Consider the following 23346-nt stretch of genomic DNA (forward strand, 5'->3'; position numbering starts at 1 on the left):
CCCAGCTGTATCGGTTTCTTGCCAGGTCAGGTGTGTGGTGAGCGCTTCAGCTCTGCTGCTGGTGCTGCTATGCTTCCTCCCAGCGCTCTGCTCCAGCTCCGGCTTGCTCCCTACATAGGTAAGAGCCCCATAGCAGGGGACTGTGGCCAGGATGCATGGCATGCTCTGGGGAAGTGTCCAAGCATGTCCATCAAAGGGATCCAGCAGGGTCCGGTGATGTGGTGGAAGAAGCACCTAGCTCAGGCATGGGGTTCTCCATCTGGGAGCACCTCTGCCCACTCCCCGCCTGGCTCTGCCTGTGCTCTGCCATCCCCCTGGGGAACATGGCTCCACTCTGCCTGCCCTAGCTCATCTTCTGCATTGGGCTTGTGCTGAGCCCTCTCCCTGCCCTGCCCGGCAGACAGGAGTCTGAACATTAGCTCCTGGGTCCAGCTGCCAACAAGATATTTCTGTTACCCATTATCCAGCATGATGGGTCCAGAGATTAATTTTCGCTGCTTACCGCTAATGCTCCAGCTGTATTGACCCACAGGGGCTGTCCTCCCCTGCCCTCCTCCACCCGGCATGCACCCGTGTCAGCTGGAGGGGAAAGTGTGAGCCAGCACTAGGCTGCACCAATTCCTGGAGCGTGGCCAGGTGCTCATCCCGCTATGCAGGGCTCCTGGCACTGTTCCCCATGCCCATGACCAGAGCCCCGGGCTCAGACCGAGCAGTGCCTGCTGCTGCACCAGGGAAGGAGTCGCTGCCCCTTATGCCAGGCACTGCCCTGATCCCACTACAGAGACACCTTGTCCCCATGTCTTCAGAGAGACCTGACTGCTGCCAAAAAATACATAGGAGTTAGAACTGTGTCCTGTTCCTTTTTTCTTAAATATTACCCTGCATCTCTGACCTGGACCCTGCTGCAGAGGGACACAGCAGTGTCTCCTGGCATGCTCCTGGGCAGCAGAGCCCCTGTCCCCATGGGCAGGGATATCTGTGTGAGCCCATGCCCTGGCAGCAAGGACAGAGCCCTCTCGCTGCTGCACGCAGGTGCAGGGCTGGGGCGCTGGGCTCTGCTTTTCCCCCGGCCAGCAGCCAGGCTGGTGGGTCACTCATCCTCAGCAGGAGCAGCGCTGGCCCTGGCAGGGAAGGCTGTGCTAGCCAGGGTTCAAATGGAGGGGCTTCTCCAAGTGTAGTCACAAGTCACTAACAGCGAACGGGCTACAATGACTCTTTTTTTTTTTTTGGCAGCTGGGGCAGCCCCCCAGCCCAGATTTGTCACGCTGATCTGCAGTCTCGTGGAGGTACGGCACTGCCTGCCTGTCCCCACCGGGAGGGAAGGCAGCCCTCAGCCGGAGGTTCCCGAAGCGCTGATGGCAAAGGGAGGATTGCAGGCACCCTGGTCTCCAGAGCCTGACCTGTTTCTCTAGCCTGTTTCTCCTCCTTTCTCCTGCTCTAGAGGCCCAGGTGGCCTCGGGGTGTCCCTGGATCCCAGGGAGCCTGCAGTGCGGGGGAGCTGGTGGCAGAGCAGGGTAGGGGCTGCTGTACCTGCCCCGGCCCCCCGTCCTGGTGGCTGAGCACGGCCTGTAACCCCTGAGGGCTGGAGCCCGGACCTGCTGCCCGCAGCCTGGCTGGATGCCCCGGCTTCCCTGCCGGCAGAGGAGGGAGAGCAGCCGCAGCCCCCTGCACCTTGGGGTCCCTCTCAGGCAGGCTCCCGCTGCCCCCGAAGTGGGGACTCCCGCCCCGCATGCAAATGTGCCCAAATGAAGGGGCGTGGCGGCAGCAGGCCCCTCCCACCTATAAGAGGGCGCTGCGGCGGGGATTGCAGCAGCCGCAGCTCCGCGCCGAGTCCCGCCGCACCGAGCCGCCGGGAGAGCCCGGACCCCCAGCCGCAGCATGGTGAGTGCGGGCCGGGCGGCGGGGCAGCCGCCACGGCGGCGGAGAGGGCGCCCGGCCGCCGCTCGGCAGCCGCTCCGGGGCACCGGGCACGGCGGAGCCGCCGCGACGTGCCCCCTCCTTCCCCGCCGTGACCTTGGGCAGCCCCACCGGCCCCTGCCCGGGGACAGCCGTGCCCCCCCCCGCCGCTTCTGCCCGGTCCCCCCCCGCCGCCACCGGTCCCGGGGCGCCTGGGTCCCCCCGCCGCCGCAGCAGGGGGGGGAAAGGGGGTGGTGGTGCCGGGGATGGAGGGGGTGACCCCTCCGGCGGGGAACGGTGGCGGTGGACGGACGGGAACAGCTGCCGGGGGTGGAGGCGCCGGCCGGGCACCGGAGCTGGGCGCTCGGCGGGGCTCCCCCCGCGGCGGCGGGCGCCACGTCGGGGCTGGCAGCGGGGAGCGAGCGTGGGGGTCCTGTCCCTCCCGTCCCGTCCCGTGCCGTCCCGCGGGGGTCTGGCCGCGGCGGACCGGGCCGGGGCCGCTGTCCAAACCGGGAGGTCGCCGCTGCCCTCGTCTGGGGCCGGGGCTATATTTAGCGGCTCGGGAGGGGGCCGGGGCCGTGCCAGGAGGCGCAGCGCAGCGCCCCGCCCGCCGCTGCACTGACCGGGCTCTGCCGGGGACCCTGCCCCGGGCAGCCTTTCCTCCCGGCGGGCTGAGGCTGCCCCGGCCCTCCCGGAGGAGGTGGGAGCCCCTGTGCTCCCCCCGCCCCGCGGCGCTGGAGCGGGGCACGGTCCCCATCGCTGCTCAGAGCGCTGCGCGGCTGGGGAACGCGGGAGTGAAGAGCCCTGGGGACCCCCAGGCTGAGTTGTGGTGTCCTGCCCGGGGGAGCAGGGGTGCTGGAGTAGCGGAGCGGGGATGCCGGGAGCAGCAGAGCGGGGAGGCTAGGGGTAGCGGAGGAGGGATGCCAGGGATAGGGACCAAGGATGCTGGAGCTAATGGAGGAGGCATGCCGGGGTTAGCGGAGCAGGCCTGCACCTGCAGGGTGGGAGCACAGGAGTACATCTCCAGCTCAAAGCCCGCTCCCCGGCACTTCTGCCCACACGGGTTTTGCAGCACGGGGTTGGGACTGCATAGCCCAGGGAGTCTCTGTGCTGCCTCGGAGGCTGCTGGGCTTCACTGCCAGCCCTCCCCTGGCTGCCACCCACTGCCCCTGCAGCCCCAAGGCCCCTCAACCCAGGAGGCTGAGTGCCTACCTGGCTCTGGAGCAGCAAGCAGAGGGGTTCCCCTGAGCTGGCTGCACCTCATGGATTAAGTATGTGCCCGTAATCAGCAACTTGCTGGGCTGCTGTGGCATGGAGAAGGGGCTGAGGCTGCCAGGGACCCTGGCAGGGGAGCTGGGCCAGGCTGTGCTCCCTGCGCTGCTGGAGGACAGCCCCGGCCAGAGTCTGTGGGGCTGGTGGCCCTCAGCAAGGGCTGGGCAGGAGGGACGCCAGAGCTGGCTCCCAACCTGGCACGATGCCTGTGCGTGGCTGAGGGCAATGACAGCTGTGTGGGGCCCCTCAGGGGCATGCAGGAGGTCACCCAAAGGAAAATGTGCTCCCTGGGGCCACTGGCCAGAGCAGGTCCTGTGCAGGTGGCTGTGTGGCACTGGCACCAGGCAGAGCCCTCCCTGGGGCAGGCAGGACAGAGCTGTGCCAGGATCTGACCCTGCCTCCCCCTCCCCAGCGCGAGTGCATCTCTGTCCACGTCGGCCAGGCCGGCGTCCAGATGGGCAACACCTGCTGGGAGCTGTACTGCCTGGAGCACGGCATCCAGCCCGATGGGCAGATGCCCAGCGACAAAACCATCGGTGGAGGGGACGACTCCTTCACCACCTTCTTTTGTGAGACCGGGGCCGGGAAGCACGTCCCGCGGGCCATCTTCGTGGACCTGGAGCCCACCGTGATCGGTGAGTGCTGGAGTTTGCATGGCCTGGGGTGCACCCCTGGGTGGGTAGCAAGTGGCTGGTGCTCGTGGTCTGCTGGCGGTATCCTGCACCGGGTTCAACCTGAGGGCCCTCCTTTCCCCAGGAGAAGCCACAAACCTGAGCACCAGCTTTTGTTCCTGAAGTGTCCTAGAGGCAGTGGTGCTGCTAGTCTCTGCTACCACATGTGCATGGAGAGAAACCAGCCCAACCGGCACGGCAGCTCCGGCTGTGCTGCTGCACGCTGTGGACAGGCAGCTCCGATGAGTGGGAGAAGCTGAGCTCCTGTGCAGGGAGGTGGCAGCCACCTCCTTCTGCCAGAGAAACCTGATGCTGGTGGTGGCCCTGCTGACGTGTGGGACCTTGGCCGTGTCCCTGGCAGGCGGAGCCCAGGAGGAGGGCGAGGGATGGGTGCTCGAACCCGCTCAGCTGCTTGGCGGCTGGCTCAAATCAACAGCCTGCGCCAGGCTCAACCCTCCCCTGCTCTCTCCTAGATGAAGTTCGGGCTGGAATCTACCGCCAGCTCTTCCACCCTGAGCAGCTGATCACCGGCAAGGAGGATGCTGCCAACAACTATGCCCGTGGGCACTACACCATCGGCAAAGAGATCATCGACCAAGTGCTGGACAGGATCCGGAAACTGGTAGGTGACCACAAAGGGGGGACATGTCCCCCTGGGCTGGGCTCCAGCATCCTGCTGGGGTTGGGAGCACACTGCAAGCCCTGCTGCACCCTGGGAGGGCTCTGCAGCTGCCCATGACAGGGATGGACCAGGTCCTGAAGGACTTCTGAACAGTCAGATATTCACAAGCAAATCCATCTCAGAGCAATCTCATGCATCTCTCTCCGCAGGCTGACCAGTGCACAGGACTCCAGGGCTTCCTCGTGTTTCACAGCTTTGGAGGTGGCACTGGCTCCGGATTCACCTCCCTGTTGATGGAGCGACTCTCCGTTGACTACGGCAAGAAGTCCAAGCTGGAGTTCTCCATCTACCCTGCACCACAGGTCTCCACCGCTGTGGTGGAGCCCTACAACTCCATCCTCACCACACACACCACCCTGGAGCACTCGGACTGCGCCTTTATGGTGGACAACGAGGCCATCTACGACATCTGCCGCAGGAACCTGGACATCGAGCGCCCAACCTACACCAACCTCAACCGCCTCATCAGCCAGATTGTCTCATCCATCACAGCGTCACTGCGGTTTGACGGGGCCCTGAACGTTGACCTGACCGAGTTCCAGACCAACTTGGTGCCCTACCCTCGCATCCACTTCCCCCTGGCCACCTACGCCCCCGTCATCTCCGCAGAGAAGGCCTATCACGAGCAGCTGTCGGTGGCTGAGATCACCAACTCCTGCTTTGAGCCGGCCAACCAGATGGTGAAGTGTGACCCTCGCCACGGCAAGTACATGGCCTGCTGCCTGCTGTACCGCGGGGATGTGGTGCCCAAGGACGTCAACGCCGCCATCGCCACCATCAAGACCAAGCGCAGCATCCAGTTTGTGGACTGGTGCCCCACGGGCTTCAAGGTGGGCATCAACTACCAGCCGCCCACGGTGGTGCCGGGGGGGGACCTGGCCAAGGTGCAGCGCGCCGTCTGCATGCTGAGCAACACCACGGCCATCGCCGAGGCCTGGGCTCGCCTGGACCACAAGTTTGACCTGATGTACGCCAAGCGAGCCTTCGTGCACTGGTACGTGGGCGAGGGCATGGAGGAAGGGGAGTTCTCCGAGGCACGGGAAGACATGGCTGCTCTGGAGAAGGATTACGAGGAGGTGGGCCTGGACTCCTACGAGGACGAAGAGGAGGGCGAGGAGTAGAGAAGCCCGTGCCAAAAAGGACCGTGCTCCTTCCCCGTGTTACCTGCAGAAACCCTTTGCAATAAACCATTTCAGAGCCTCTGTGTCTCCCACTAGCCCCCCAGCTGTATCGGTTTCTTGCCAGGTCAGGTGTGTGGTGAGTGCTTCAGCTCTGCTGCTGGTGCTGCTATGCTTCCTCCCAGCGCTCTGCTCCAGCTCCGGCTTGCTCCCCACATAGGTAAGAGCCCCCAGGGATGCTCCCCGGAGCCATGGCACACATCCCACCCCACTTGCTGCTCCAGCCAGGGGTGGGTACCGCTTCCTCGTCTGGTATACGGCTCCATGGTATATGGCCCCACATTGTATCCTGGAGCCCAGGGCAGGAGATTTAGCCTGAGCAGGAAAAAGTCTGCAGCTGCTGGAACTTCTTCCCTTGTGCAGCCAGAGGGTAGGTGGGCTCATCTGGAAGGAGAGTGGTTGAAGCAGTGTGAGCAGCCAGGCACCCCTGTCCCTGCGGCCACAGCCTGGGACAAGGGGCATGCCCGGCTCTGCGGTGCAGCAGGTGCACCCCGCAAGGGCATCCAGTGCGGCATGAACTCCCACGGCTGCTTTTCTGCTGTGTTGTGGTGAGAGGATTAAAGGAAGGGAATGCTCCCCGTGAAACTGCTTGTCTGCATCTCTTTTTTTTTACACACACCCCCCGCCGCCGCGGGCAGCTGAACTGCTGCGTGTCCCAATGAGCCTCTCCAGCCAAGGGTGGTTGTGCCATCCCCAGGCTCTGCTTGCCCCCACCGGAGCAGGGCTGCTGCCCCTTCCCCCCACACTCTGGCAGCTCTCCAGTTTGGGCAGCTGAGAAGCTCTGCCTGTACCTCTGCCACCGCCTGCCTGCCTGTGCTGTGATGAGTCCCCCCCCACAGTGCCCAGCCCCGGAGGCTCTGAACAGCGGTGCCTGGCTCCAGCTGCAGAGTTGTGTTAACTCCCATTAGGAGCGTGCTGGGGCCAGGGATTAACTTTCCCTGCTTATTGCTAATGCTCTGGCTGCGCTGCCCCACTGAGGCTGTCCTCTGCTGCCCTTCCCCTCCAGCAACGCTTGGCTGCTCGACCCAGGCAGCGTGCCCTCTTCTTCTCGTGCCCCCGGCGAGGACCCCCTCCCTGCAGACAGGGACACGTCCACACCTCTGCAATAACATCTTTTACTCCAAACACAAGGCAACGTTGGTGCCTAGAGCAGCGGCGGAGCAGGTGCTGGGTCCCCCCCGCCTCGCTCCAGCACCGCACTGGGACCCGGACCGCGGCTCTGCCCCAGGCAGGAGCGACCCTCCTGGGGTGTAGAGCTGTGGGGCCATGGCTGCCATCAGCTGCGGGGTCCCACAGCATCCTCCTCTGCAACCCCCGGGGGAGGCAGTGGCCAGCGAGGGCCCCGTGTTTAGCAGCAGCTCACACGTCCACAGTTCTGGGGCACAGACCGAGACCCAGGCAGCAGCATCCAGGGCACAGAACACTCCAAATCCAACACGCCTCTGGCACAGAGCAGCAGCTCTCCCCCGAGTGCAGCAATCCCCTCTGCAGGGGAGCAGGGACGAGGGCAGCTGCTTTTCCCCTGGCTCGTCCTCGGGGCGCATCGCCACCGAGGCGTGGGACGGGCTCAGATCTGCGTGGTGTCCTGGCCCGCCGGTGCTGGCTGCAGTCCCTCGAGCTGGTGGAGGACGTCATTTATGCTGGGTCGCTCCTGGGGATTCAGCGTCATCATGGAGGAGAGCAGGCGCTGCAAGGCAGCCGAGTATCTGGAGGAAAGACAGTGAGGGGGGGGTCTGCATGGTGCATAGCGCAGTGGGCTTGCCTGGGCGCAGGGTCGCCCTCCCCAGCCCCTCACCTGGTTGTGGGGGGCACGACGATAGGGTTCTGCACTGCCAGAGCCACGCTGTCACCCTTCTGGAAGATGGCATCATAGGGGCCCTCCCCAAACATCATGCAGTACAGCACGCAGCCTAGGGACTGGAGCGCAGCAGGGTCAGGGCAGCCCCGCGGCAGTGGGATGGGGGCTGGGGGGCAGATCCTTACCCAGATATCTGTGCGCTCGTCTATGACGCACTGGCTGGGCACCGTGAAGAGCTCGGGGGCACGGTAGGAGATGGTGCAGCGCTGGGCAGCCCAGTCCTGCAGAGAGGAGGGTGAGGGTGGCGATGAAGGGCTCGGGGCAGGGATGGGCTGGTGGGGTGATGTCCCAGGGCACCCACCTGCACAGCCATGGCCTCCCGAGAACTATTGACTTCGATGCGAGCTTGGTTCATGGAGCCCAGGTCCATCAGCACGGGCCGGTCACCCTCATCCAGCAGCACATTGGTGGGCTTGAGGTCCCTGCGGAGATGGATGTCACCGAGTGCCCGCCGGGCCACCTGCCAACCCCCCCAGCTGGGGCTGCCGGACCCCCACCTGTGCGCGTAGCCCTTGCTGTGGATTGCTTGCAGCCCGCGGCAGATGCCATGGAGGATGACGAGGATCCGCTGCTCCGGCATGAAGGTCCCTTTCCCTCGCAGTGCTTCCACCTCGCTCCAGAGGGTCCCTCCCTAGCAAACGCAAGCAGCCGGTCACCACTGCCGCTTCTGGCAGCAAGGGGGTGGGGGTGGCCAGGGGAGCCCCCCTCACCTTCACGTAGGGCAGGAGGAGCCAGGCTTCGTGCTTGGCACCCTTCTCCACCATGCAGTGGGCCTCCAGACGCAGGATGTTGGGGTGGTCGAAGAGGCCGTGCATCTCCACCTCGTGCAGGGCGGCCTGACGGTCCTCCTTGTCGTGGCACAGGATGCGCTTCAGGGCATAGAAGCGCCCGTCCCGCAGCCCTTCCACCAGGTCCACATAGCTGAAGCCCCTGCGAGGAGCCGAGCATGGCGTGGGCTGGGTGTCCCACCCTCAACTGTGAGCACCCAGGAGCAGGGGGCAGAGGGCAGCGGGTGCCTGCACCCCTCTCCATGGGAACCCCTGAGGCATGCACGTTCCCCCCACCTTGGGGGCACCTGCCAGGCAGCCAAAGCATCCCCCCTCTGCATGAATAACCCCACTGGCCCAATCACGCCCACTCCCATGGGTCCACTCCTGGGCATGACAAACCCCAGCATGAGAATCCTCCTCCATGCACAAGCACCCCCTATGCTCAAGCATCTCCCCCCACCATGCCCAAGTACCTCCCCCATGCCCAAACACCCCTTGTGCTCAAGCACCTGCCCACCATGCCTGAGCATCCCCCACACACCCAAGCATACCCCACCATGCCTGAGCATCCCCCCGTGCCTGAGCATCCCCCCCATGCCTGAGCATCCCCCCCATGCCCGAGCATCCCCCCCATGCCCGAGCATCCCCTATGCCTGAGCATCCCTCCATGCCTGAGCATCCCCCCCACGCCCGAGTATGCCCCCATGCACAAGCACCCACTATGGCCGAGCATCCCCCCCACGCCCGAGCATCCCCCCCACGCACAAGCACTCCCCATGCCCGAGCATCCCCCCACGCACAAGCACCCCCGTGCCCGAGCATCACCTCCATGTCTGAGCAGTCCCCCCACGCCCGAGCACCCCCCACGCACAAGCACCCCCCACGCCCGAGCATCCCCCCCAAGCCCAGCAGCCCCCTGGCCGAGCGTCCCCCCGTGCCCGTGGACCCCCCCGCGCCCCAGACCCCTGCGGACCCCTCTGCCAGGCGGTGGAGCAGGAGGTACCGCACTCCCCCCAGGCTGACGGTGCCGCGGGAGCAGACGCACAGCGCCTGCCCCATCGCCCGCCCGCGTCATCGCCCGCCGCCGCGCGTCACCCATTGCGTCACCCGCCGCGTCACCCACAGGGCGGGGCGCTGCAGCCTTCCCCGTTCCCGCTGCCGCCGCGGCGGGGATCTCACGCTCCCTCCTTCGGAGCGGGCGGGCTGCGGGTGGAGCGGAGCGCGGCGGGGCGGGGCGCAGCGCCGAGCCCCGGGCTCGCCCCGCATTGTGACCGGGCTGGAACGCGGTGTCCCAGCGCGGTGGCATCCCCCGGTGCGAGCGTGGCGTTGGTAGCGGCAGCCCGCAGCCCCGCCGCTCCCCGGAGCTGGCCCCGGTGAGCCACGACCCTCGCCCGGGCGGGCAGGTGGGCGGTGCAGGGGACAGAGATGGCGAGGCCACCCCAGCAGGGCTCGTCCCCGAGGGCATCGCCCCCTCGCCCTGCCCTGCGGCACCTCCCCGACACCCCTGTCACCAGCTCTGTCACCAGCTCTGTCACCAGCTCTGTCACCAGGCTCCGGCCCTCGGTCCAGGGACGTTTTCCTTTCCCGCAGACAGCAGCAGCGTCCCCCCTGCCGGAGCTATAACCGAGGTTTCCATCGCCACCTCTCTGATGAAAACAGTGGGCTGAGCTCCCTCGAAGGCGTTTTGTCTGGTGGTGACACTTTTATGAGGCTCCTTGTCCCTCAACGTGTGTCACCCACCACCCCGGGGGGCACCGGGGATGTGTCCGCCGGCTCGGGCAGTGGTGTGCTCCCTGCATCCCGTGCTGGGTGGGCTTTGAGGGGGGTGATGTGCAGCTGGCCCAGGCGTGGGGAGCCGGAGCCGCTCACCCCCTATCCCATGCTCCCCCCCAGCTGTGCTGCTGTTCCAGCTGCCTGCACTTAGGACCTGGAGGAAGCGCCCGGCGCCGGCCGAGAAGGATCATGTGATGGTGGTGTCCACGTCCCGCTTCGTCCCCCGTCCCGGGCCTGCTGAGCGCCCAGCGAGGATGGGGCTGCTGGCTCTCGCCCTGCTGCTGGCAGCGGGGCTCCTGCACACACAGGTTAGCAAACACGGGTGGAAAGTTTGGGAGAAGCGCGTGGGGCTGAGCTGCAAAGGATCTGGTGGGATGGTTCCGGGATCTGCCTTGCTTTCCTCTCCCGTGTCACTGCTCTTCCTGCTTTGGCTCCCTTCTGCTGCAGCCCGTGTCCCGCCCCAACGTCCTGCTTGCGCTCCCAGCTCCCTGCCTGCCCTCCCAGCATCCATCCCCAGCAGCACTCGTCCCCCAAAATGCCACCAGCTCAGCCGCAGGGTGTTCGATTAGTGAGGGGGGCCATCAGGTGGTGCAAATGGCTGCCCTGCTTGCCCCTCCTGCTCTCCTGGGACAGCGTAGTACCTGCCTCATCCGTGCACTGAGGATGGGGAGGGTCCCCCCGGGAGGGTCCCCCCCAGGCTTGTCCCTGCACCGAGGATGGGGAGGGTCCCCCCCAGGAACCAGCCCCCATCAGTCCCTGCCCCAGGGAGCGTGGGAGGGGGCAGCTGGGCTTGGGGAGGGTCTGCAGCCTGCCAGCACTGCTCCTCTCCCACAGGCCTGCCCCCCGGCACGCTCCTTCGAGCTGGATTACGAGGAGGACTGCTTCCGCAAGGATGGTACCCCTTTCCGCTACATCTCGGGCAGCATCCACTATGCCCGCGTCCCGCGCCCCGCCTGGAGGGACCGGCTCCTCAAGATGTACATGAGTGGGCTCAGCGCCGTGCAGGTGTAAGTGACAGGGGCAGCCCTGACGGCGCACAGCCCACAGCCACCGCGGCCTCTTGGGGTCTCTGGGGTCCCCGGAGTAGGGATGGAGGCAAGGCTGTTGTCTGATCACAGGGAGCGGGGACCAGCCCTTGCGCTGGGCTGACTGTGACCCCCAGGACGCCCATGCCAGACACAAGCATGAGCCTGGGCTAGTCTCAGTTCAGCCCCAGTTCCATCAGCCCAGGCTGAAGGCCAGTTCCCAGAAGCAGAGGGACCAGCCTGTGGGATGGTTCCCTCTCGTTCCGGGGTGCCCTTCCCCCCGCATGCCGATCTCCCCTCTTGCCCCAGCTACGTCCCCTGGAACTACCACGAGCCGCTGCCGGGGGTTTATGACTTTGCTGGGGACCGGGATGTGGAAGCCTTCCTGGACCTGACAGCTGAGCTGGGGCTTCTGGTGATCCTGCGGCCAGGGCCCTACATCTGTGCGGAGTGGGAGATGGTGAGCCCCAGCCCCCAGACCTGGGACGGAGGGGTCATGGGTGGCCTGGGAAGGGCACAGCAGGGTTGGCCCTTCCCGCTGGCACGCTGGCCCCGGTGCCATGCCAGCCATGCCCAGACTGCCGCTCCGCAGGGCACATGCCACTCTGGTGCCGAGCATTAGCATTGATCTGGTCTGGTTTCGGCTGTGTGCCAGCCTGGGCTGCTGAGTGGTTTCTCTGCCTCCCTCTTGGCTGCGGGTGTTTCTCCAGGGTGGCCTGCCTGCCTGGCTGCTGTGGAAACCAGACATCGTCCTGCGCTCCTCCGACCCCGGTGAGCCTCAGCACGGGGCTCTGGCCACCGTGTCCTTACAGCCTGGTGCCAGTCCTGGCATGCCAGTCTCTCTCCACGCACCTGCCAGCCCTGCTGCGTAGTCTCTCCCATCCTCTTCTCCATCTTTTGGGAGTGCCGTAGTTCGTCCTCCACCTCCGCTTCCCCATCGCGCTTGGCTCTGCCCCGTCTGCCCCATCCTTCTCCTGGCAGGGCTGGCTGCGGGTGGGCTGGGGTGGATGCTGCAGCCAGGCTCAGCTGCCCTCTCTCTCCTCAGCCTACCTGGCAGCTGTGGACTCCTGGCTCCATGTCCTGCTACCCAAGATCAAGCCACGCCTGTACCAGCACGGGGGGAACATCATTAGCGTGCAGGTAGGGTGCTGTGGGACCTGGCCCCCTGCCCTGCTCTGGGTCATCTTTGGATGTGCCCCAAAAAGCCACCTGTACCCCCTATACCATGCCCCCATCTGGCATAGCTCTTAGATAAATCCCTCCTGACCTCTGGGCCTGGGTTTAAATTCAAGGGCTGGGACTCTGGGGTACCTGCCACCACCCCGGTTGTGGTTTGAGGGACACTAGCAGAGCTGGGGGTCATAGTGGGGCTGGAAGGTCAGTCCTGGGACGCACCTGGGGGCTGTTACGACATCTAATGTTGTTGGGAGGGAAGAGGGGAGCTGGGTGCTCATCCCAGTGCGTGGCAGGACCTGGCGGCAGCCCTGCCATGTGCACGCTGGGTGCCGGCCCCTTCCCTGCTCGCAGGTGGAGAACGAATACGGGAGCTACTACGCCTGCGACTACGAGTACCTGCGGCACCTGCTGGGCTCCTTCCGGGCACTGCTGGGGAGCGAGGTGCTGCTCTTCACCACCGACGGCACGCGGGCGGAGGAGCTGCGCTGTGGCACGCTGCAGGGGCTCTACGCCACCGTCGACTTTGGGCCAGGTACCCCTGTGGGGGAGGAGGAGGAGCAGGAGAGGGGATGGGGGTCCCAGCTCCGTCCTGCTCCAACCTCCCTCCCGCCACCTCCGCAGGCTCCAACGTGACGGAGGCGTTCGGTGCCCAGCGCCGGGTCGAGCCGAAGGGGCCCCTGGTGAGCTTGGCGTGGGCGCCGTGGGGGGGAATGACCCATGATGGCTTTGGGGAGGCAGAGGGACTGGGGGATGAGGCAAAGAGGGGTGCTGGGGCCAGGCTGCAGCTGAGCAGGGGGGATGTGGCTGACAGAGAGGTACCAAGAGCCCCGGCTCCAGGCAGGTGACAGTCCCTTTCTCCCCCAGGTGAACTCCGAGTACTACACGGGCTGGCTGGACTACTGGGGGGAGGCGCACGCCAGCACCAGCTCGGCGCGGGTGGCCCGGGGGCTGGAGGACATGCTGCAGCTGGGAGCCAACGTCAACATGCAAGTAGTCAGCTGGTGGGGGGCACAGCCTGGGGGTGCAATGCCCTCCCATCTGCCAGCATCGGAGTGGGCATTGCCGCTCACCTTCGTCCTGCAGGGCTCGGGCAGGGGGAGGCAGGCAGGGCTGGGACTGCGGGTGCAGCAGGGAAGGGGGCAGCGCCTGGTGAGCCTCCACCGGGTCTGTGGGGGTGCTGACAGGGCTCTCTGGGGTGTCCCGTAGGTACATGTTCCACGGGGGGACGAACTTTGCCTACTGGAGTGGTGAGTGGGACCTGCTGTGGGGAGGGGGAGCACACTGCAGGGCTGGGGGGCTTTCCTTGGCCATCCCCCTGCTTCAAGCTCCTGTTCTCTCCCATGGGCCAGGCTGACACATACCCAAGAGCCCCTGAACTCAAGCTGGTACCCCCCTGGGGGCTCCTTTTGTCCCCAGACAGGGGTTCCCAGTTCTGGGTCATGCCCCCCCCCATTGCATTGCAGCCAGCCTGGGGCTGGGTTCCATGCCCTGGGCTCTGCCACAGCCCCTTCCTCTAGCTCCCGTTGCTTCCCCGGCCAGGTGCTGACTTCAAGGACCAGTACAAACCAGTGACCACCAGCTACGACTACGATGCCCCCCTCTCGGAGGCGGGAGACCCCACCGAGAAGCTGTTTGCCATCCGCACAGTCATCAGCAAGGTGCTGAGCCTGGCAGGAGGAGGGGGACAGCACTGGGCACCACTGCCTGTGCCAGGGAAGAGGGGGACACAGCGGGACCTGGCAGGGGACATCTCCCTGCTTGCCCTGGGGGGCAGCTGACAGTTCACTGTTCAGTTCCAGCCCCTGCCAGTCGGTCCGATGCCACCCGCCAGCCCCAAGTACGCCTACGGCTGGGTGGCCCTGCGGAAGGTGAGTGCCTGCCCTGAGGGCTGCCCCTGCCTGGCACTGCCCGGCTGCCCAGCGCCCGTCCCTCTCTTTGCAGTACGCTGACCTCCTGGATGTCTTGGATGTGCTGTGCCCCTCCGGGCCCATCCAGAGCCAGTTCCCCCTCACCTTTGAGGCCATAAAGCAGGTGAGGGTGCAGTAGGGGACGCTGGGGGGGGAGGCTCCTCGGCTTACCTGCCCTGCCCTGGCTCCGGAGTGGAGGAGCAGAGCTCATCTCCAGCCCCATTTCCCTTTCTGTGCTGCTCTGCTGTGTCCTGCAGGCCCATGGCTTTGTGGTGTACCGCACGCAGCTGCCCCGGGACGTCCTGGACCCGGCCACGCTGGGTGCTCCTCCCCACAGCGTCTGCGACCGCGGCTACGTGATGCTGGAGCAGGTGAGGCTGCAGGAGCACACCCCCCCCGGCCCAGCGCTCGGGAGGGCTGTGGGACCTGCCAGCAGCAGGGCTGTGCCATGCCAGGGTCTCGGGGACAGCCAGGGTGCCGAGAGCCACACCGAGCCCTTGTGGGGTAGCCCTCCGGCCCAAATTTTCCCCCTTTGGGGGCAGAGGGCAGCCCTGGGCCCGCTCTGGGGGGGGCAGGCAGCGGGATGCTAGACTGGCAGGCTGCTGGCAGCATTCAGGGCGCTGGGATCTGGGCGCGGAGCGGCAGCGCTGACCCTGTGGCTGCAGGAGTACCGGGGGACGCTGGAGCGGGACGGGCAGACAACACTGCGTGTGACAGGCAGGGCAGGGGAGACCCTGGACGTGCTCCTGGAGAACATGGGCAGGATCAGCTTCGGGGCCAACATCAGTGACTTCAAGGTGAGGGGAGAGGGCCCTGGGGCTCCGGAGGGGATGGCCTGGCCACCTGCGTGGCCAAACATCCCCTCTCCTGCCACCCACAACAGACCCCAGCCACGGTGGGGCCACCCCCAGACCTGCTCCCTGGTTAATCTCACACCATCCCCTGGCAAAGCTGCCAGGACCAGGATAAGGCTGCGAGATGGGCACCCCTCTCTCCCCCTTACGCTGCCAGGGCAGCGCAGCCCCTCGGAGGGATCCCATCCCACCTTCACTGCTGCGAGGGGAACGTGGCCTGGGGAAGCCAAGCATCTTCCTGCCCATGGCAGACCTTGCTACCTTTTTTTCCCTCCTGCTCCATCTCAGGGCTTGCTGGGGAACCTCTCCTTGGACTCCAGCCCTCTCAGCAACTGGCTGATCTACCCCCTGGCCATAGACACTGCCATCCAGCAGGGCTGGCCCCACACTACCCTGCCGAAATCAAGCAGCCGGGGCAGAGCAGGGCCAGCCTTCTACACCGGGACCTTTGAGACCCCCGGCATTGCCTGGGACACCTTCGTGAAGTTCCCAGGTTGGAGCAAGGTAAGGCGGTGCGTCGCTGGGAGAGGGGGTGAAGGTGGAGAGGGACACGGCTCAGTCCTGTCTCCATCTTCCAGGGCCAGCTGTGGATAAACGGCTTCAACCTGGGCCGGTACTGGCCCCGCCGTGGGCCCCAGCAGACCCTCTTTGTGCCCGGCTCGGTGCTGCACGTTGGCCGCCCCAACAACATCACAGTGCTGGAGCTGGAAGGGGCACCTCCCACCCCCTTCCTGCTCTTCCTCGACCAACCCCTTTTCAACAGGACCCTCAGCCGCAGCACCGCGGCCACAGAATAAACGCAGGGCTGCTGGGCGCCAGCATCGCCTCTCGCTGGGGCTATGGAGGTGGCAGGGGGCTGGTGAAGCACAGGGGCCAGTGGAGGGGCTGCAGGGCCCTAGGAAAGGGGCACAGGTCCTGGCATGGATATCCAGAGCTCCTGCCCTCCTCTGGGGCCAGGCAGGGTCTGTGCTAAGGAGGAAGGGGCTCAAAATTGAGCTTGTTTTGCATGTTAATCCCAAATAGTTCCAGTGCTCATGCTGATGCCCCCGCATGCCTGGGGGGTCAAGGCACCTCTTTATTGACAATGCAGGCAGAGGAGGTAGTTGCTAACATGATACGGCTGAGACACCGATGGCATCTAGGAGAGGAGAGGGCAAAGTACAGCCCAGAGGATGCCCACAGGCACGGCTGCAGGTCGCTCAGGGCTGCGGGGTCTGGATATGTCAGGATCTGTCCCACCGCCACGCGCAGCAGCCTATGAGGTAGCCTTGAGAAAAGCTGGCAGCAAGATCCCCCCCAGCTGGCGCTGGGCCATGGAGCAGTCCTGGCCCCTCACGCTGGTACATAGGGACCTCCTGGTTGTAGTGTCCCCAGAGTCATCACCCAGAGTGACATTCTTGCCCCAAGCCTTGCCAGAGTTGCCCCTGAGAGTGACATGGCCAGCTCAGTCCCTCCAACCAGCACCTCTCCACAGGCTCTCCCTGTGCTCAGCCGTGTCTCCACCACATCGCTCCTTGGCAGGTAGCAGCAGTCCCCAGCCTTATGTGTGGCTGGCCCGGGCCCGGCGGTGGGTTTGCAGGCAGGCCGTGGAGCAGAAGGAGAAGTCGAGGTAATGGAAAGGGATCCGGCCCAGCAGGGACTCTCCACAATGCCAGCAGCGGCTGCAGGAAAGACCAGAGGTGGCCCTGAGCGAAGGGGACACTTGCAAGAGGATGAGAGGAACAGAGAGGATTCACTGCCTGGACTGTGACATGAGACAGCAGCAGCATGAGGGAGCTGGGGCTCCTCTGGCCCTACAAGCTCACCCAGCAGCCCGGCCAGGACACGCTCCCAGGAGGCAATGCTGCGTGGGGCGAGGCACTTCGAGGCAGGCTGAACATGGGGGAATTTGGCCCCACAGGGGTTGTAAAGCCCCTGCCCAGATCAGCACGGGCAGGGCTGGCTGCCCACAAGCCTGTGGGGTGGCATAGGGAAGGGACGTGGGATGCAGGGTCAGGGGCACAGGAGTGGCTGGGGGATTGGCTTGCCATAGATCTGGCTGCAAGTGGACCAAGTTGTCCTTTCCAAAATATTTCAGGGGGCAGGGCAAGAGAGAGAGAAAGCTTTTAGACAGGCACGCTGGGAATAGCTTTAGACTGGAAATGAGAACTGTAACAAGAAGGGCAGGGCACAGCTGTGCTCACGTGGGAGAGTTTGTCTGCAGAGTGATGCTGCCAGGGCTGTTACCTGATGTTGGCAAGAGTCGTGCCGGTGTCCTGCAGCTGTGCAGCCAGCCTCCGCTCAGCAGCCAGGGCCCTCTGGGGAGCAGAGACAGCTCAGCCCCCGCAACCCCTGGGAGCTGCTGTGCCCAGAGCCACCACGTCGCACTGCCCCAGCTGGGCTGGATCCCCTTCCCCATGCACGGCCTCACCTTCTCCCTGTCGGACAGGGATGCGAACCGCTGCTTCTCTCTCTGCTCCTGCTCCCAGCGCTGCTGCTCCTCCCGCTGGGCCTGCTCCCGCTGCTTCCGCTGGGCTTTCTGTGCCCGCTTCTTCTCCAGCTTCTTGGCCTCCATCTCCTGCGTCAGGGGCCCTGGCACCTGGAGGCAGAGGGCAGTCAGCATCTCCCACTGAGCCAGAGGCAACGGCACGAGTGGGCGAGGGGCGCTTTGCTCTGGGGTCCCCCAGCCCCCAGAAGGCGAGGGCACAGGGCAGGCACCCACCTTGGCACGGCTGTAGTCATACTTGTCTGGATGGTCCACCATGAACTTGCGGAAGGTGTTGCGGGTCAGTTTGTCAGCAGAGACGCAGTAGGGGGTCCTCTCCTGCCCGTCTCTGCGAGACAAGGAAGACCAGCTCACTCTGCCATCTTGCTGCCTGTGTCCCACTGGGCTGAGACCAGCGACTCCCCAGAGATGTGCAGCGGGTACTGCAGGCCAGGGTATCACAGCCAAGGAGGGGAAAGTTGCTTATCCCTACACCAGAATCCCCAAATCCTCCCCTTCTTGCATCTCAAATGCCCTGCAAAGGTTGGTCTCATCCCTATCCTCTGAACTGCCTACCAATAAACCTGGGAGCACTTCGGGGCAGTGTCCGCCTGCCCAGACCCAGGTAGGAACAGAGAATGGTGGTTCACCTCCTAGGCTTCCCGTAACAAACTCAGATGTTCCAGCGGGGAGAGACCAACCCTGGCTGTCCCAGGACAAAGCTGGCACCAGTCTCCCGTGGCTGAGACAGGAGTGAGTTGCTGGGCTCCCACAGCTGGGCTGTGCTCATTGACTGCTGGGTGCCCTGCGGCCGTACCTGAGGGCAGGGTCAGCCCCCGCCTCCAGCAGCAGGCACACAGCCTCAGCCTTCCCTGCACGCGCTGCCACATGAAGCAGGGTGCAGCCGCGCTCATCCACGGGCTGGTTGAGCAGGCAGAGAGGCATATCCAGGGGCTGTGCGTCCTTCCCATCCTCATGGTCCCCTGGCAGGCCCCCGCTCTCTGGCAGACCCAGGAGGTGCCGCAGTGTTCCCACGTCCCCCGTTTTGCAGGCAGTGAACAGGGCGTCGCGGAGCTGGGTCTGAGTGTCTCCTATGAGGGAAGAACAGGAGGGGAGCCTGATGACTCCCTGGGCAGAGCAGTGCTCTGGTCTGACCAGGAAACCCACAGGATGCAGTTAAAGCATCATCCTGCTAGCTGGATTTGGGCACTGCAGGATCTCCAGCACCTTCAGAGTCTGTGGCAATGTACCACGGCACTGCTGGGCACTGTTGGCAGCAGCTGAGTCCTCTCCTGAGGTGAGAACCGCTCCAATCCTCCCCAACATGCCTGGCTTAGCCAGGTGCTGCCTGGCCCCTGCTTCAGAGCTACTACTCGCACAGACAGCTCTTTCGAAGGCATGTGGCTGCACTAGAGCCATCCCACACCCAGCTGCTCTGGGCACCTGCATGACAATGTACTCTTCACCCCATTGCAAAGCCCCCAGCAAATGGGCAGGCATCCACCTGGCCCAGCTCCCAACCCCACTTACCTCCATCGCCCCAGGGAAGGGGCTCAGCCCCAGCCTCCCCCTGCAGCTCCGTCAGCAGCTCCAGGCCGGGCTGCCCACGCTGGGTACCATGGCATCCCGAATCTTCAGCATGGGGCCCTGCACAGGGAGCACAGGGTGAGGAATAGGGCCAGGGCCAGCCTGTACCCCAGGTATGGCAGCCCCTTCCCCAATGCCTTCCTACGCCGCCCCTGGCCAGTTCTTCCCCCTCACCTTTCTCCACCTTCTTGTCTCTCTTCTTCCTCCTTTTGCGGTTTCGCTTGGGCATCACTTCAAACTCCCGGAGGTCCAAGGTTCCCAGTGTCACTTCCACAGTCTCCAGTTCCCCTGCAGGGCTTTCCTCCTCCTCTTCCTCCCCCTCCTCTGGGGCTGAGGGAGGTGATAAGACAGGGGCTGAGGCCCCACACACAGCATGAATCACTCGGGGCTCTCAGCCAAGCACACCCTGCTCTTCTCCTGCCCAGCACGAGGCCACACTCTGCAGATCCCCACTGTAGTGCCAAGCCCTCTCACAGGGCTGCAAACCTGGCCCCTGCACCATAACACCAGACCCCCCTGCTTGCTCCACAGCTCAACTCACCACTTGTGTCCTCCTGCGGAGGATCCATCTCTGCTTTCCACTGCCTCTTCTGCCAGCCCTTCTTGGGGGACCCAGTGATGTCCTCCAGTGGCGTGTCCTTCCCTGGGCAGCAAGGGTGCTCCTGTCATTGCCTGGGAACATGGAGCACCCCATGTCTCCAGGGATTGAGAGGCGGAGAGCTAGCACCTCAACCCCATAGGGCAGCATCCCCTAACACACACAGGATTACACAAGGGACCACGTCACCCCGCCTGCTTTGACCCACAGGCACTGGGGAACCAGGGCTGGGCCGACTCACCATACACCTGCAGGCTGGCCAGCGTGGCATGGACTCGCAGCACCTCTCGCAGGGTGGCCCTGCGGGTGCTGAGGGGGATGTGGCAGATGCGAGGGTCGCCTCGGGTGAGGGGTGGGTTCCTGCCACCAAACAGCAGCGCCTGGTTGTGGCGTGGGGCCCGGAGGAAGATGCGCTGAGCTTCATTCAGGTGCTGTGCCCAGGCTGCTAGCAGGTCCTGAATATCCTGGGGAGGAAGGGGAGGCACTATGGGGTCCTGAGCACACTGCGTGGGCACAGGTAGCTCTGGAGCAGGGACAGACCCAGGACAGAGCAGCCTCAACTGGGCCGTGACCCCCTTCCAGAGCTCACACCCTACCCATGCCCTCCAGCAGCAGTATGGTACCACCCCATGGAGCCCGCCACAACCACGTCTCCCTGCCGAGAGCCCAGTGCTGTTGTCCAGCCCCACCTTGAGCAGCGCGGCCTCGTTGTAACGCCGCAGGGAGGCTCCGGCCGACCTGGGTGCCGACCCCGGGGTCTGGGCGTCCCGTAGGCCCTGGGCTGTGCCCCGACGGGCTCGCACCGTGTAGCGGTGGAAGGTCTTGTGCTCCTGCACCTGGGGCCTGTGGAGAGGGGCAGGCATGAGCAACAGGGCCCCATGCATGGAGAGGAGGTGAGCTGATCCTCCTGGGACCCCAGAGGGCTTGTGGCTTGCCCCTGGGGCCCTAAAGATTAATACTTCTTTTGCAGCGCAACTGGGCTTAGCCAACTCTCAAGCAAAGACTAGGAGCTGCGGGTGCCCAGGGTGCGGTAAGCACTGCGATGGAGAAGTAGGGAGGGGATGGCCATCCAGCACCTAACCCCACTTGACCCTGCCCAGAGAGGCAACCCCAGCTCTGTCCCCCTGTACTCACCCCCGGAACACAGCTCCTGCAAAGTGCCCGCCGCCCATCATCAGCACAACCCAGCACGTGCTTGCACTGAGGCTCTGCAGTGATGCTGTCAGCTCTGCTGGCTCCTCGCTGCCACCCTGAGACACAGACACTCCTCCTAGCACCCATGGGTCACCTTGCCACCTCTTGCTGTCCCCCAGGACAGAGACCAGCCCCTCTGCTGGCACCAGAAGCAGGCTTCTGGGCGCACCCCAGGGCCAAAAACTAGGCCACCAGCAAGCCTGGGGCTCTGACCTGGCACCAGAGACCACCTTTCCCATCACGGGATGTGGGGGACCGTCATACAGATGTCTACACCGCAGTGCCACCCACCTTCTCTGGGGTCCCTCTCCCCACAAGCTGAGCTGTGACTTGCCTTCCCAGTGCCCAGCACGCAGCGGTAGGTGGAGATGAGCTGGCCCTTCGCATTGCGGAGCAGCACCTTGTGGGAGCGGGGGGCCTGGGGGGTCCCAGGGCTGTCGCTGGCAGAGGGCAGCAACTCTGACTCACTGCTTTCATCAGAGCTCTCCGAATCAGACCCTGAGATGCTGGAAACATCACCTGCAAGGGAAAGAAAATGGAGCAGTGGAGCAGGGCTAAGATTAACCAACAGCTTCCCCAAAACTTTGCAGGTGGCTCCAAGGGCCAGCCCACAGCCTCAGAATTGTCCCGTCTGATACCCTACATATCACACGGGGGCTGTGGACTGGGGAGACAGGTGTCTGGGGCTCTGGACCCCCAGGTATGCATAGGGAGGACTCAGGCAGAACACCCCCTTCTTCCCATAACAAGTCAGCAGGGCTCAGGAGCAGTGCTGAACCCCCACGAGACCCCACAGGGCAGAACAAAGGGACCCTGAGCTGGCAGGGGTAGCCAGGGGCTTCATCCCTGGACAGAACAGCCCCAGTGAGGCCGCTGATGGCCTCTGGGCTCTGCTGGGGTCCTCGTTCCTCACCTGCGCGGGTCTTCTCCTCAAACACTTCTACTGGCAGCGTCTGGCGCCCCAGGAGTCGCTGCTTCAGGTTGAAGCGGTGCCAGTCGAGACGGTAGTGCTCAGTCTGTGGAGGAAAGAGGCGTGAGCCGGCAGGCTCTTGGTGGTCCACAGAAAACCCCCCCACCAAAGTGCCTGAGGCGACAGACTCGAGGACTGAACCGGTGCTGGGACTCTGCATCATCCCACGTAACAGTTAACCTGAACAGGCGCAGGCCTGTGCTGCACATACCATTTAGCTGCAGTAAATGGCATTTTAAGCGATAATACGCAGAATCTGAGTGCCAGATCCCAGCAGGACGTGTGCAGCGGAGCTCCAGGAAGCAGCCAGCACTGGGCTGCACCGCACTGGGGCTGAGCCTCCGCAGCAGGACCCCGCCAGCCGTGCCAGCCCCGCTCCCACCTCACGCTGGCTGCTCGGCTGCACTCACCTGCTCCTTCCGGCTGCCGAACACCTGCCCGCAGGTCGAGCAGCACATCCGCTCCGGCACCTCGGGGACCCCGTGGGCCTGCTCCTCACTGCTGGCATCCGCGGGTTTCTCTGGAAAAGAAGGAAGGGCTGTGCACAGGCGGCTCCCCGCAAGGAGCGGCGGGGGGGGGGGGCCTGGGTCTCTTCTCAGCCACCCAAAGACCCCTGCGGCTGTAGGAGGAGCTCTGGGGTGACACCAAGGAAAGCCCATTTACCCTCCCACCAGGCAGCTCCCGTGGCCAAGCTCCAGGGCAGCCACCCAAGCCGGGTTGGGGACAGGTTTCCTTCTTCGTGGCTTGGGGCTGGCGGACACGAGCTTGGCCAAATAACCGCCCCCGCCGCCCCCACGCACCCTGGCTCACTGGTGCCGGCTCGGCAGCCCACGCGTCCGCAGCAACTCCGGTGACAAGGGTCAGCCCGTGCAGGAGGACGGGGTCCTGGGCGGCCTCGAAAACCGACCTGGTCTCCGGGGCCGGCATCGCCGCTGCTCCCAGCGGAAGGGACAGAGCCTGAGCGACCGGTCTGGCCCCGGGGGCGGCGGGAACCACCCGCGGGTGACCGGACGGGCCTCCGCCCCCTCCGAGGTCCCTCTCCCCGCCTGCCTCGGGTCCCTCCGGTGTCCCCGCCCCACGGGCCCACCCCTCCCCCCCCGCCCGAGCCCTCCCTGCGGCCGGGACCCTCCTGCGGCCGCTGCCCCCGGGATCCCCCCCACGTCGTCAGTCCCCCGGTGCCGTTACCCCCGTGATGCGCCCCGTCCAGCCGTTACCCCCGCGATCGCCGCCCCCCGAAGCTGCTACCCCCATGATTCCCGCCCCGCCGGTAACGGGGGCGCGCGCCCCGCCACTCACGTGCGGCCGCTGCCGCCCTAGCCCGGAAGCGCCCCTCAGCTGGAATACGTCACATCCTCCCCGCCTACGGGCCGCCGCTAGGCTCATCCCGGGCTCCCGCCCTCCCTCCTTCCTATTGGCCGTCCTCCGTCCCGCCCCGCGACTGCCATTGGGCGTCGCGGCCGCCAGTCGCGGG

The 23346-nt window shown here is 65.1% G+C and overlaps 4 protein-coding genes across 7 annotated transcripts; 2 read left to right on the top strand and 2 right to left on the bottom strand.

The window, feature by feature from the left end:
- Positions 1 to 5737, top strand: LOC142414868 (tubulin alpha-5 chain). Of its 2 annotated transcripts, none has more exons than XM_075512671.1 (4): positions 1 to 118; positions 3581 to 3803; positions 4313 to 4461; positions 4671 to 5737. In XM_075512671.1, exons 2-4 carry the CDS (start codon positions 3623 to 3625, stop codon positions 5640 to 5642), a joined length of 1302 nt encoding a protein of 433 aa, XP_075368786.1. In that variant the 5' UTR covers positions 1 to 118; positions 3581 to 3622; the 3' UTR covers positions 5643 to 5737. The 2 variants fall into 2 exon arrangements, with proteins under 2 accessions (XP_075368786.1, XP_075368785.1); XM_075512670.1 differs by lacking the exon at positions 1 to 118 and adding an exon at positions 161 to 1881.
- Positions 5738 to 6806: 1069 nt separating this feature from the next.
- Positions 6807 to 9437, bottom strand: STK16 (serine/threonine kinase 16). The gene is made up of 7 exons (XM_075511480.1): positions 9301 to 9437; positions 8268 to 8487; positions 8055 to 8188; positions 7859 to 7979; positions 7683 to 7778; positions 7495 to 7616; positions 6807 to 7405 (listed from the first exon to the last, which is right to left on the bottom strand). The coding sequence occupies exons 1-7, from the start codon at positions 9384 to 9386 to the stop codon at positions 7267 to 7269; spliced, it is 918 nt and encodes a 305-aa protein (XP_075367595.1). The 5' UTR covers positions 9387 to 9437; the 3' UTR covers positions 6807 to 7266.
- A 547-nt stretch (positions 9438 to 9984) lies between these two features.
- GLB1L (galactosidase beta 1 like) lies at positions 9985 to 15875 on the top strand. The gene is given in 17 exon segments (XM_075511476.1): positions 9985 to 10155; positions 10157 to 10408; positions 10935 to 11107; positions 11435 to 11585; positions 11836 to 11896; positions 12171 to 12265; positions 12653 to 12833; positions 12923 to 12981; positions 13166 to 13287; positions 13508 to 13548; positions 13841 to 13959; positions 14095 to 14169; positions 14243 to 14332; positions 14466 to 14579; positions 14874 to 15005; positions 15351 to 15566; positions 15641 to 15875. Coding segments are annotated over 17 exon segments (2223 nt in total). The 5' UTR covers positions 9985 to 10032; the 3' UTR covers positions 15860 to 15875.
- Positions 15876 to 16094: 219 nt separating this feature from the next.
- Positions 16095 to 23228, bottom strand: ANKZF1 (ankyrin repeat and zinc finger peptidyl tRNA hydrolase 1). Of its 3 annotated transcripts, none has more exons than XM_075511479.1 (16): positions 23172 to 23228; positions 22676 to 22807; positions 22286 to 22395; positions 21819 to 21921; positions 21240 to 21424; positions 20846 to 20961; positions 20401 to 20554; positions 19953 to 20175; positions 19655 to 19756; positions 19288 to 19443; positions 19057 to 19173; positions 18344 to 18617; positions 17764 to 17875; positions 17473 to 17640; positions 17289 to 17359; positions 16095 to 16723 (listed from the first exon to the last, which is right to left on the bottom strand). In XM_075511479.1, the coding sequence occupies exons 2-16, from the start codon at positions 22800 to 22802 to the stop codon at positions 16603 to 16605; spliced, it is 2139 nt and encodes a 712-aa protein (XP_075367594.1). In that variant the 5' UTR covers positions 22803 to 22807; positions 23172 to 23228; the 3' UTR covers positions 16095 to 16602. The 3 variants fall into 3 exon arrangements, with proteins under 3 accessions (XP_075367594.1, XP_075367592.1, XP_075367593.1); XM_075511477.1 differs by having other exon boundaries at positions 19288 to 19467; XM_075511478.1 differs by lacking the exon at positions 23172 to 23228 and having other exon boundaries at positions 19288 to 19467; positions 22676 to 22828.
- Positions 23229 to 23346: the final 118 nt, after the last annotated feature.

Source organism: Mycteria americana, chromosome 9 (assembly GCF_035582795.1).
Source record: "Mycteria americana isolate JAX WOST 10 ecotype Jacksonville Zoo and Gardens chromosome 9, USCA_MyAme_1.0, whole genome shotgun sequence".
Classification (NCBI taxonomy): Eukaryota; Metazoa; Chordata; class Aves; order Ciconiiformes; family Ciconiidae; genus Mycteria; species Mycteria americana.

Bases quoted from the DNA above. Each gene is read 5' to 3' on its own strand.
- STK16 (XM_075511480.1), bottom strand. From the start codon at position 9,386: ATGGGGCAGGCGCTGTGCGTCTGCTCCCGCGGCACCGTCAGCCTGGGG. The intron at 8,488-9,300 runs GTCCGCAGGGGT...GGCTCCTCGCAG, and splicing joins CTCCACCGCCTGGCAGAGGG to GGGCTTCAGCTATGTGGACC. The intron at 7,779-7,858 runs GTGGGTGCCCTG...TCCTCTCTGCAG, and splicing joins GGGAGGCCATGGCTGTGCAG to GACTGGGCTGCCCAGCGCTG.
- ANKZF1 (XM_075511477.1), bottom strand. From the start codon at position 22,802: ATGCCGGCCCCGGAGACCAGGTCGGTTTTCGAGGCCGCCCAGGACCCC. The intron at 21,922-22,285 runs GTGAGTGCAGCC...TTTCCTCCACAG, and splicing joins TCGGCAGCCGGAAGGAGCAG to ACTGAGCACTACCGTCTCGA. The intron at 19,468-19,654 runs GTGAGTTGAGCT...GTGGGGCCTCAG, and splicing joins TCCGCAGGAGGACACAAGTG to CCCCTGTCTTATCACCTCCC.
- LOC142414868 (XM_075512670.1), top strand. The intron at 3,804-4,312 runs GTGAGTGCTGGA...GCTCTCTCCTAG, and splicing joins CCTGGAGCCCACCGTGATCG to ATGAAGTTCGGGCTGGAATC. The intron at 4,462-4,670 runs GTAGGTGACCAC...CTCTCTCCGCAG, and splicing joins TGGACAGGATCCGGAAACTG to GCTGACCAGTGCACAGGACT.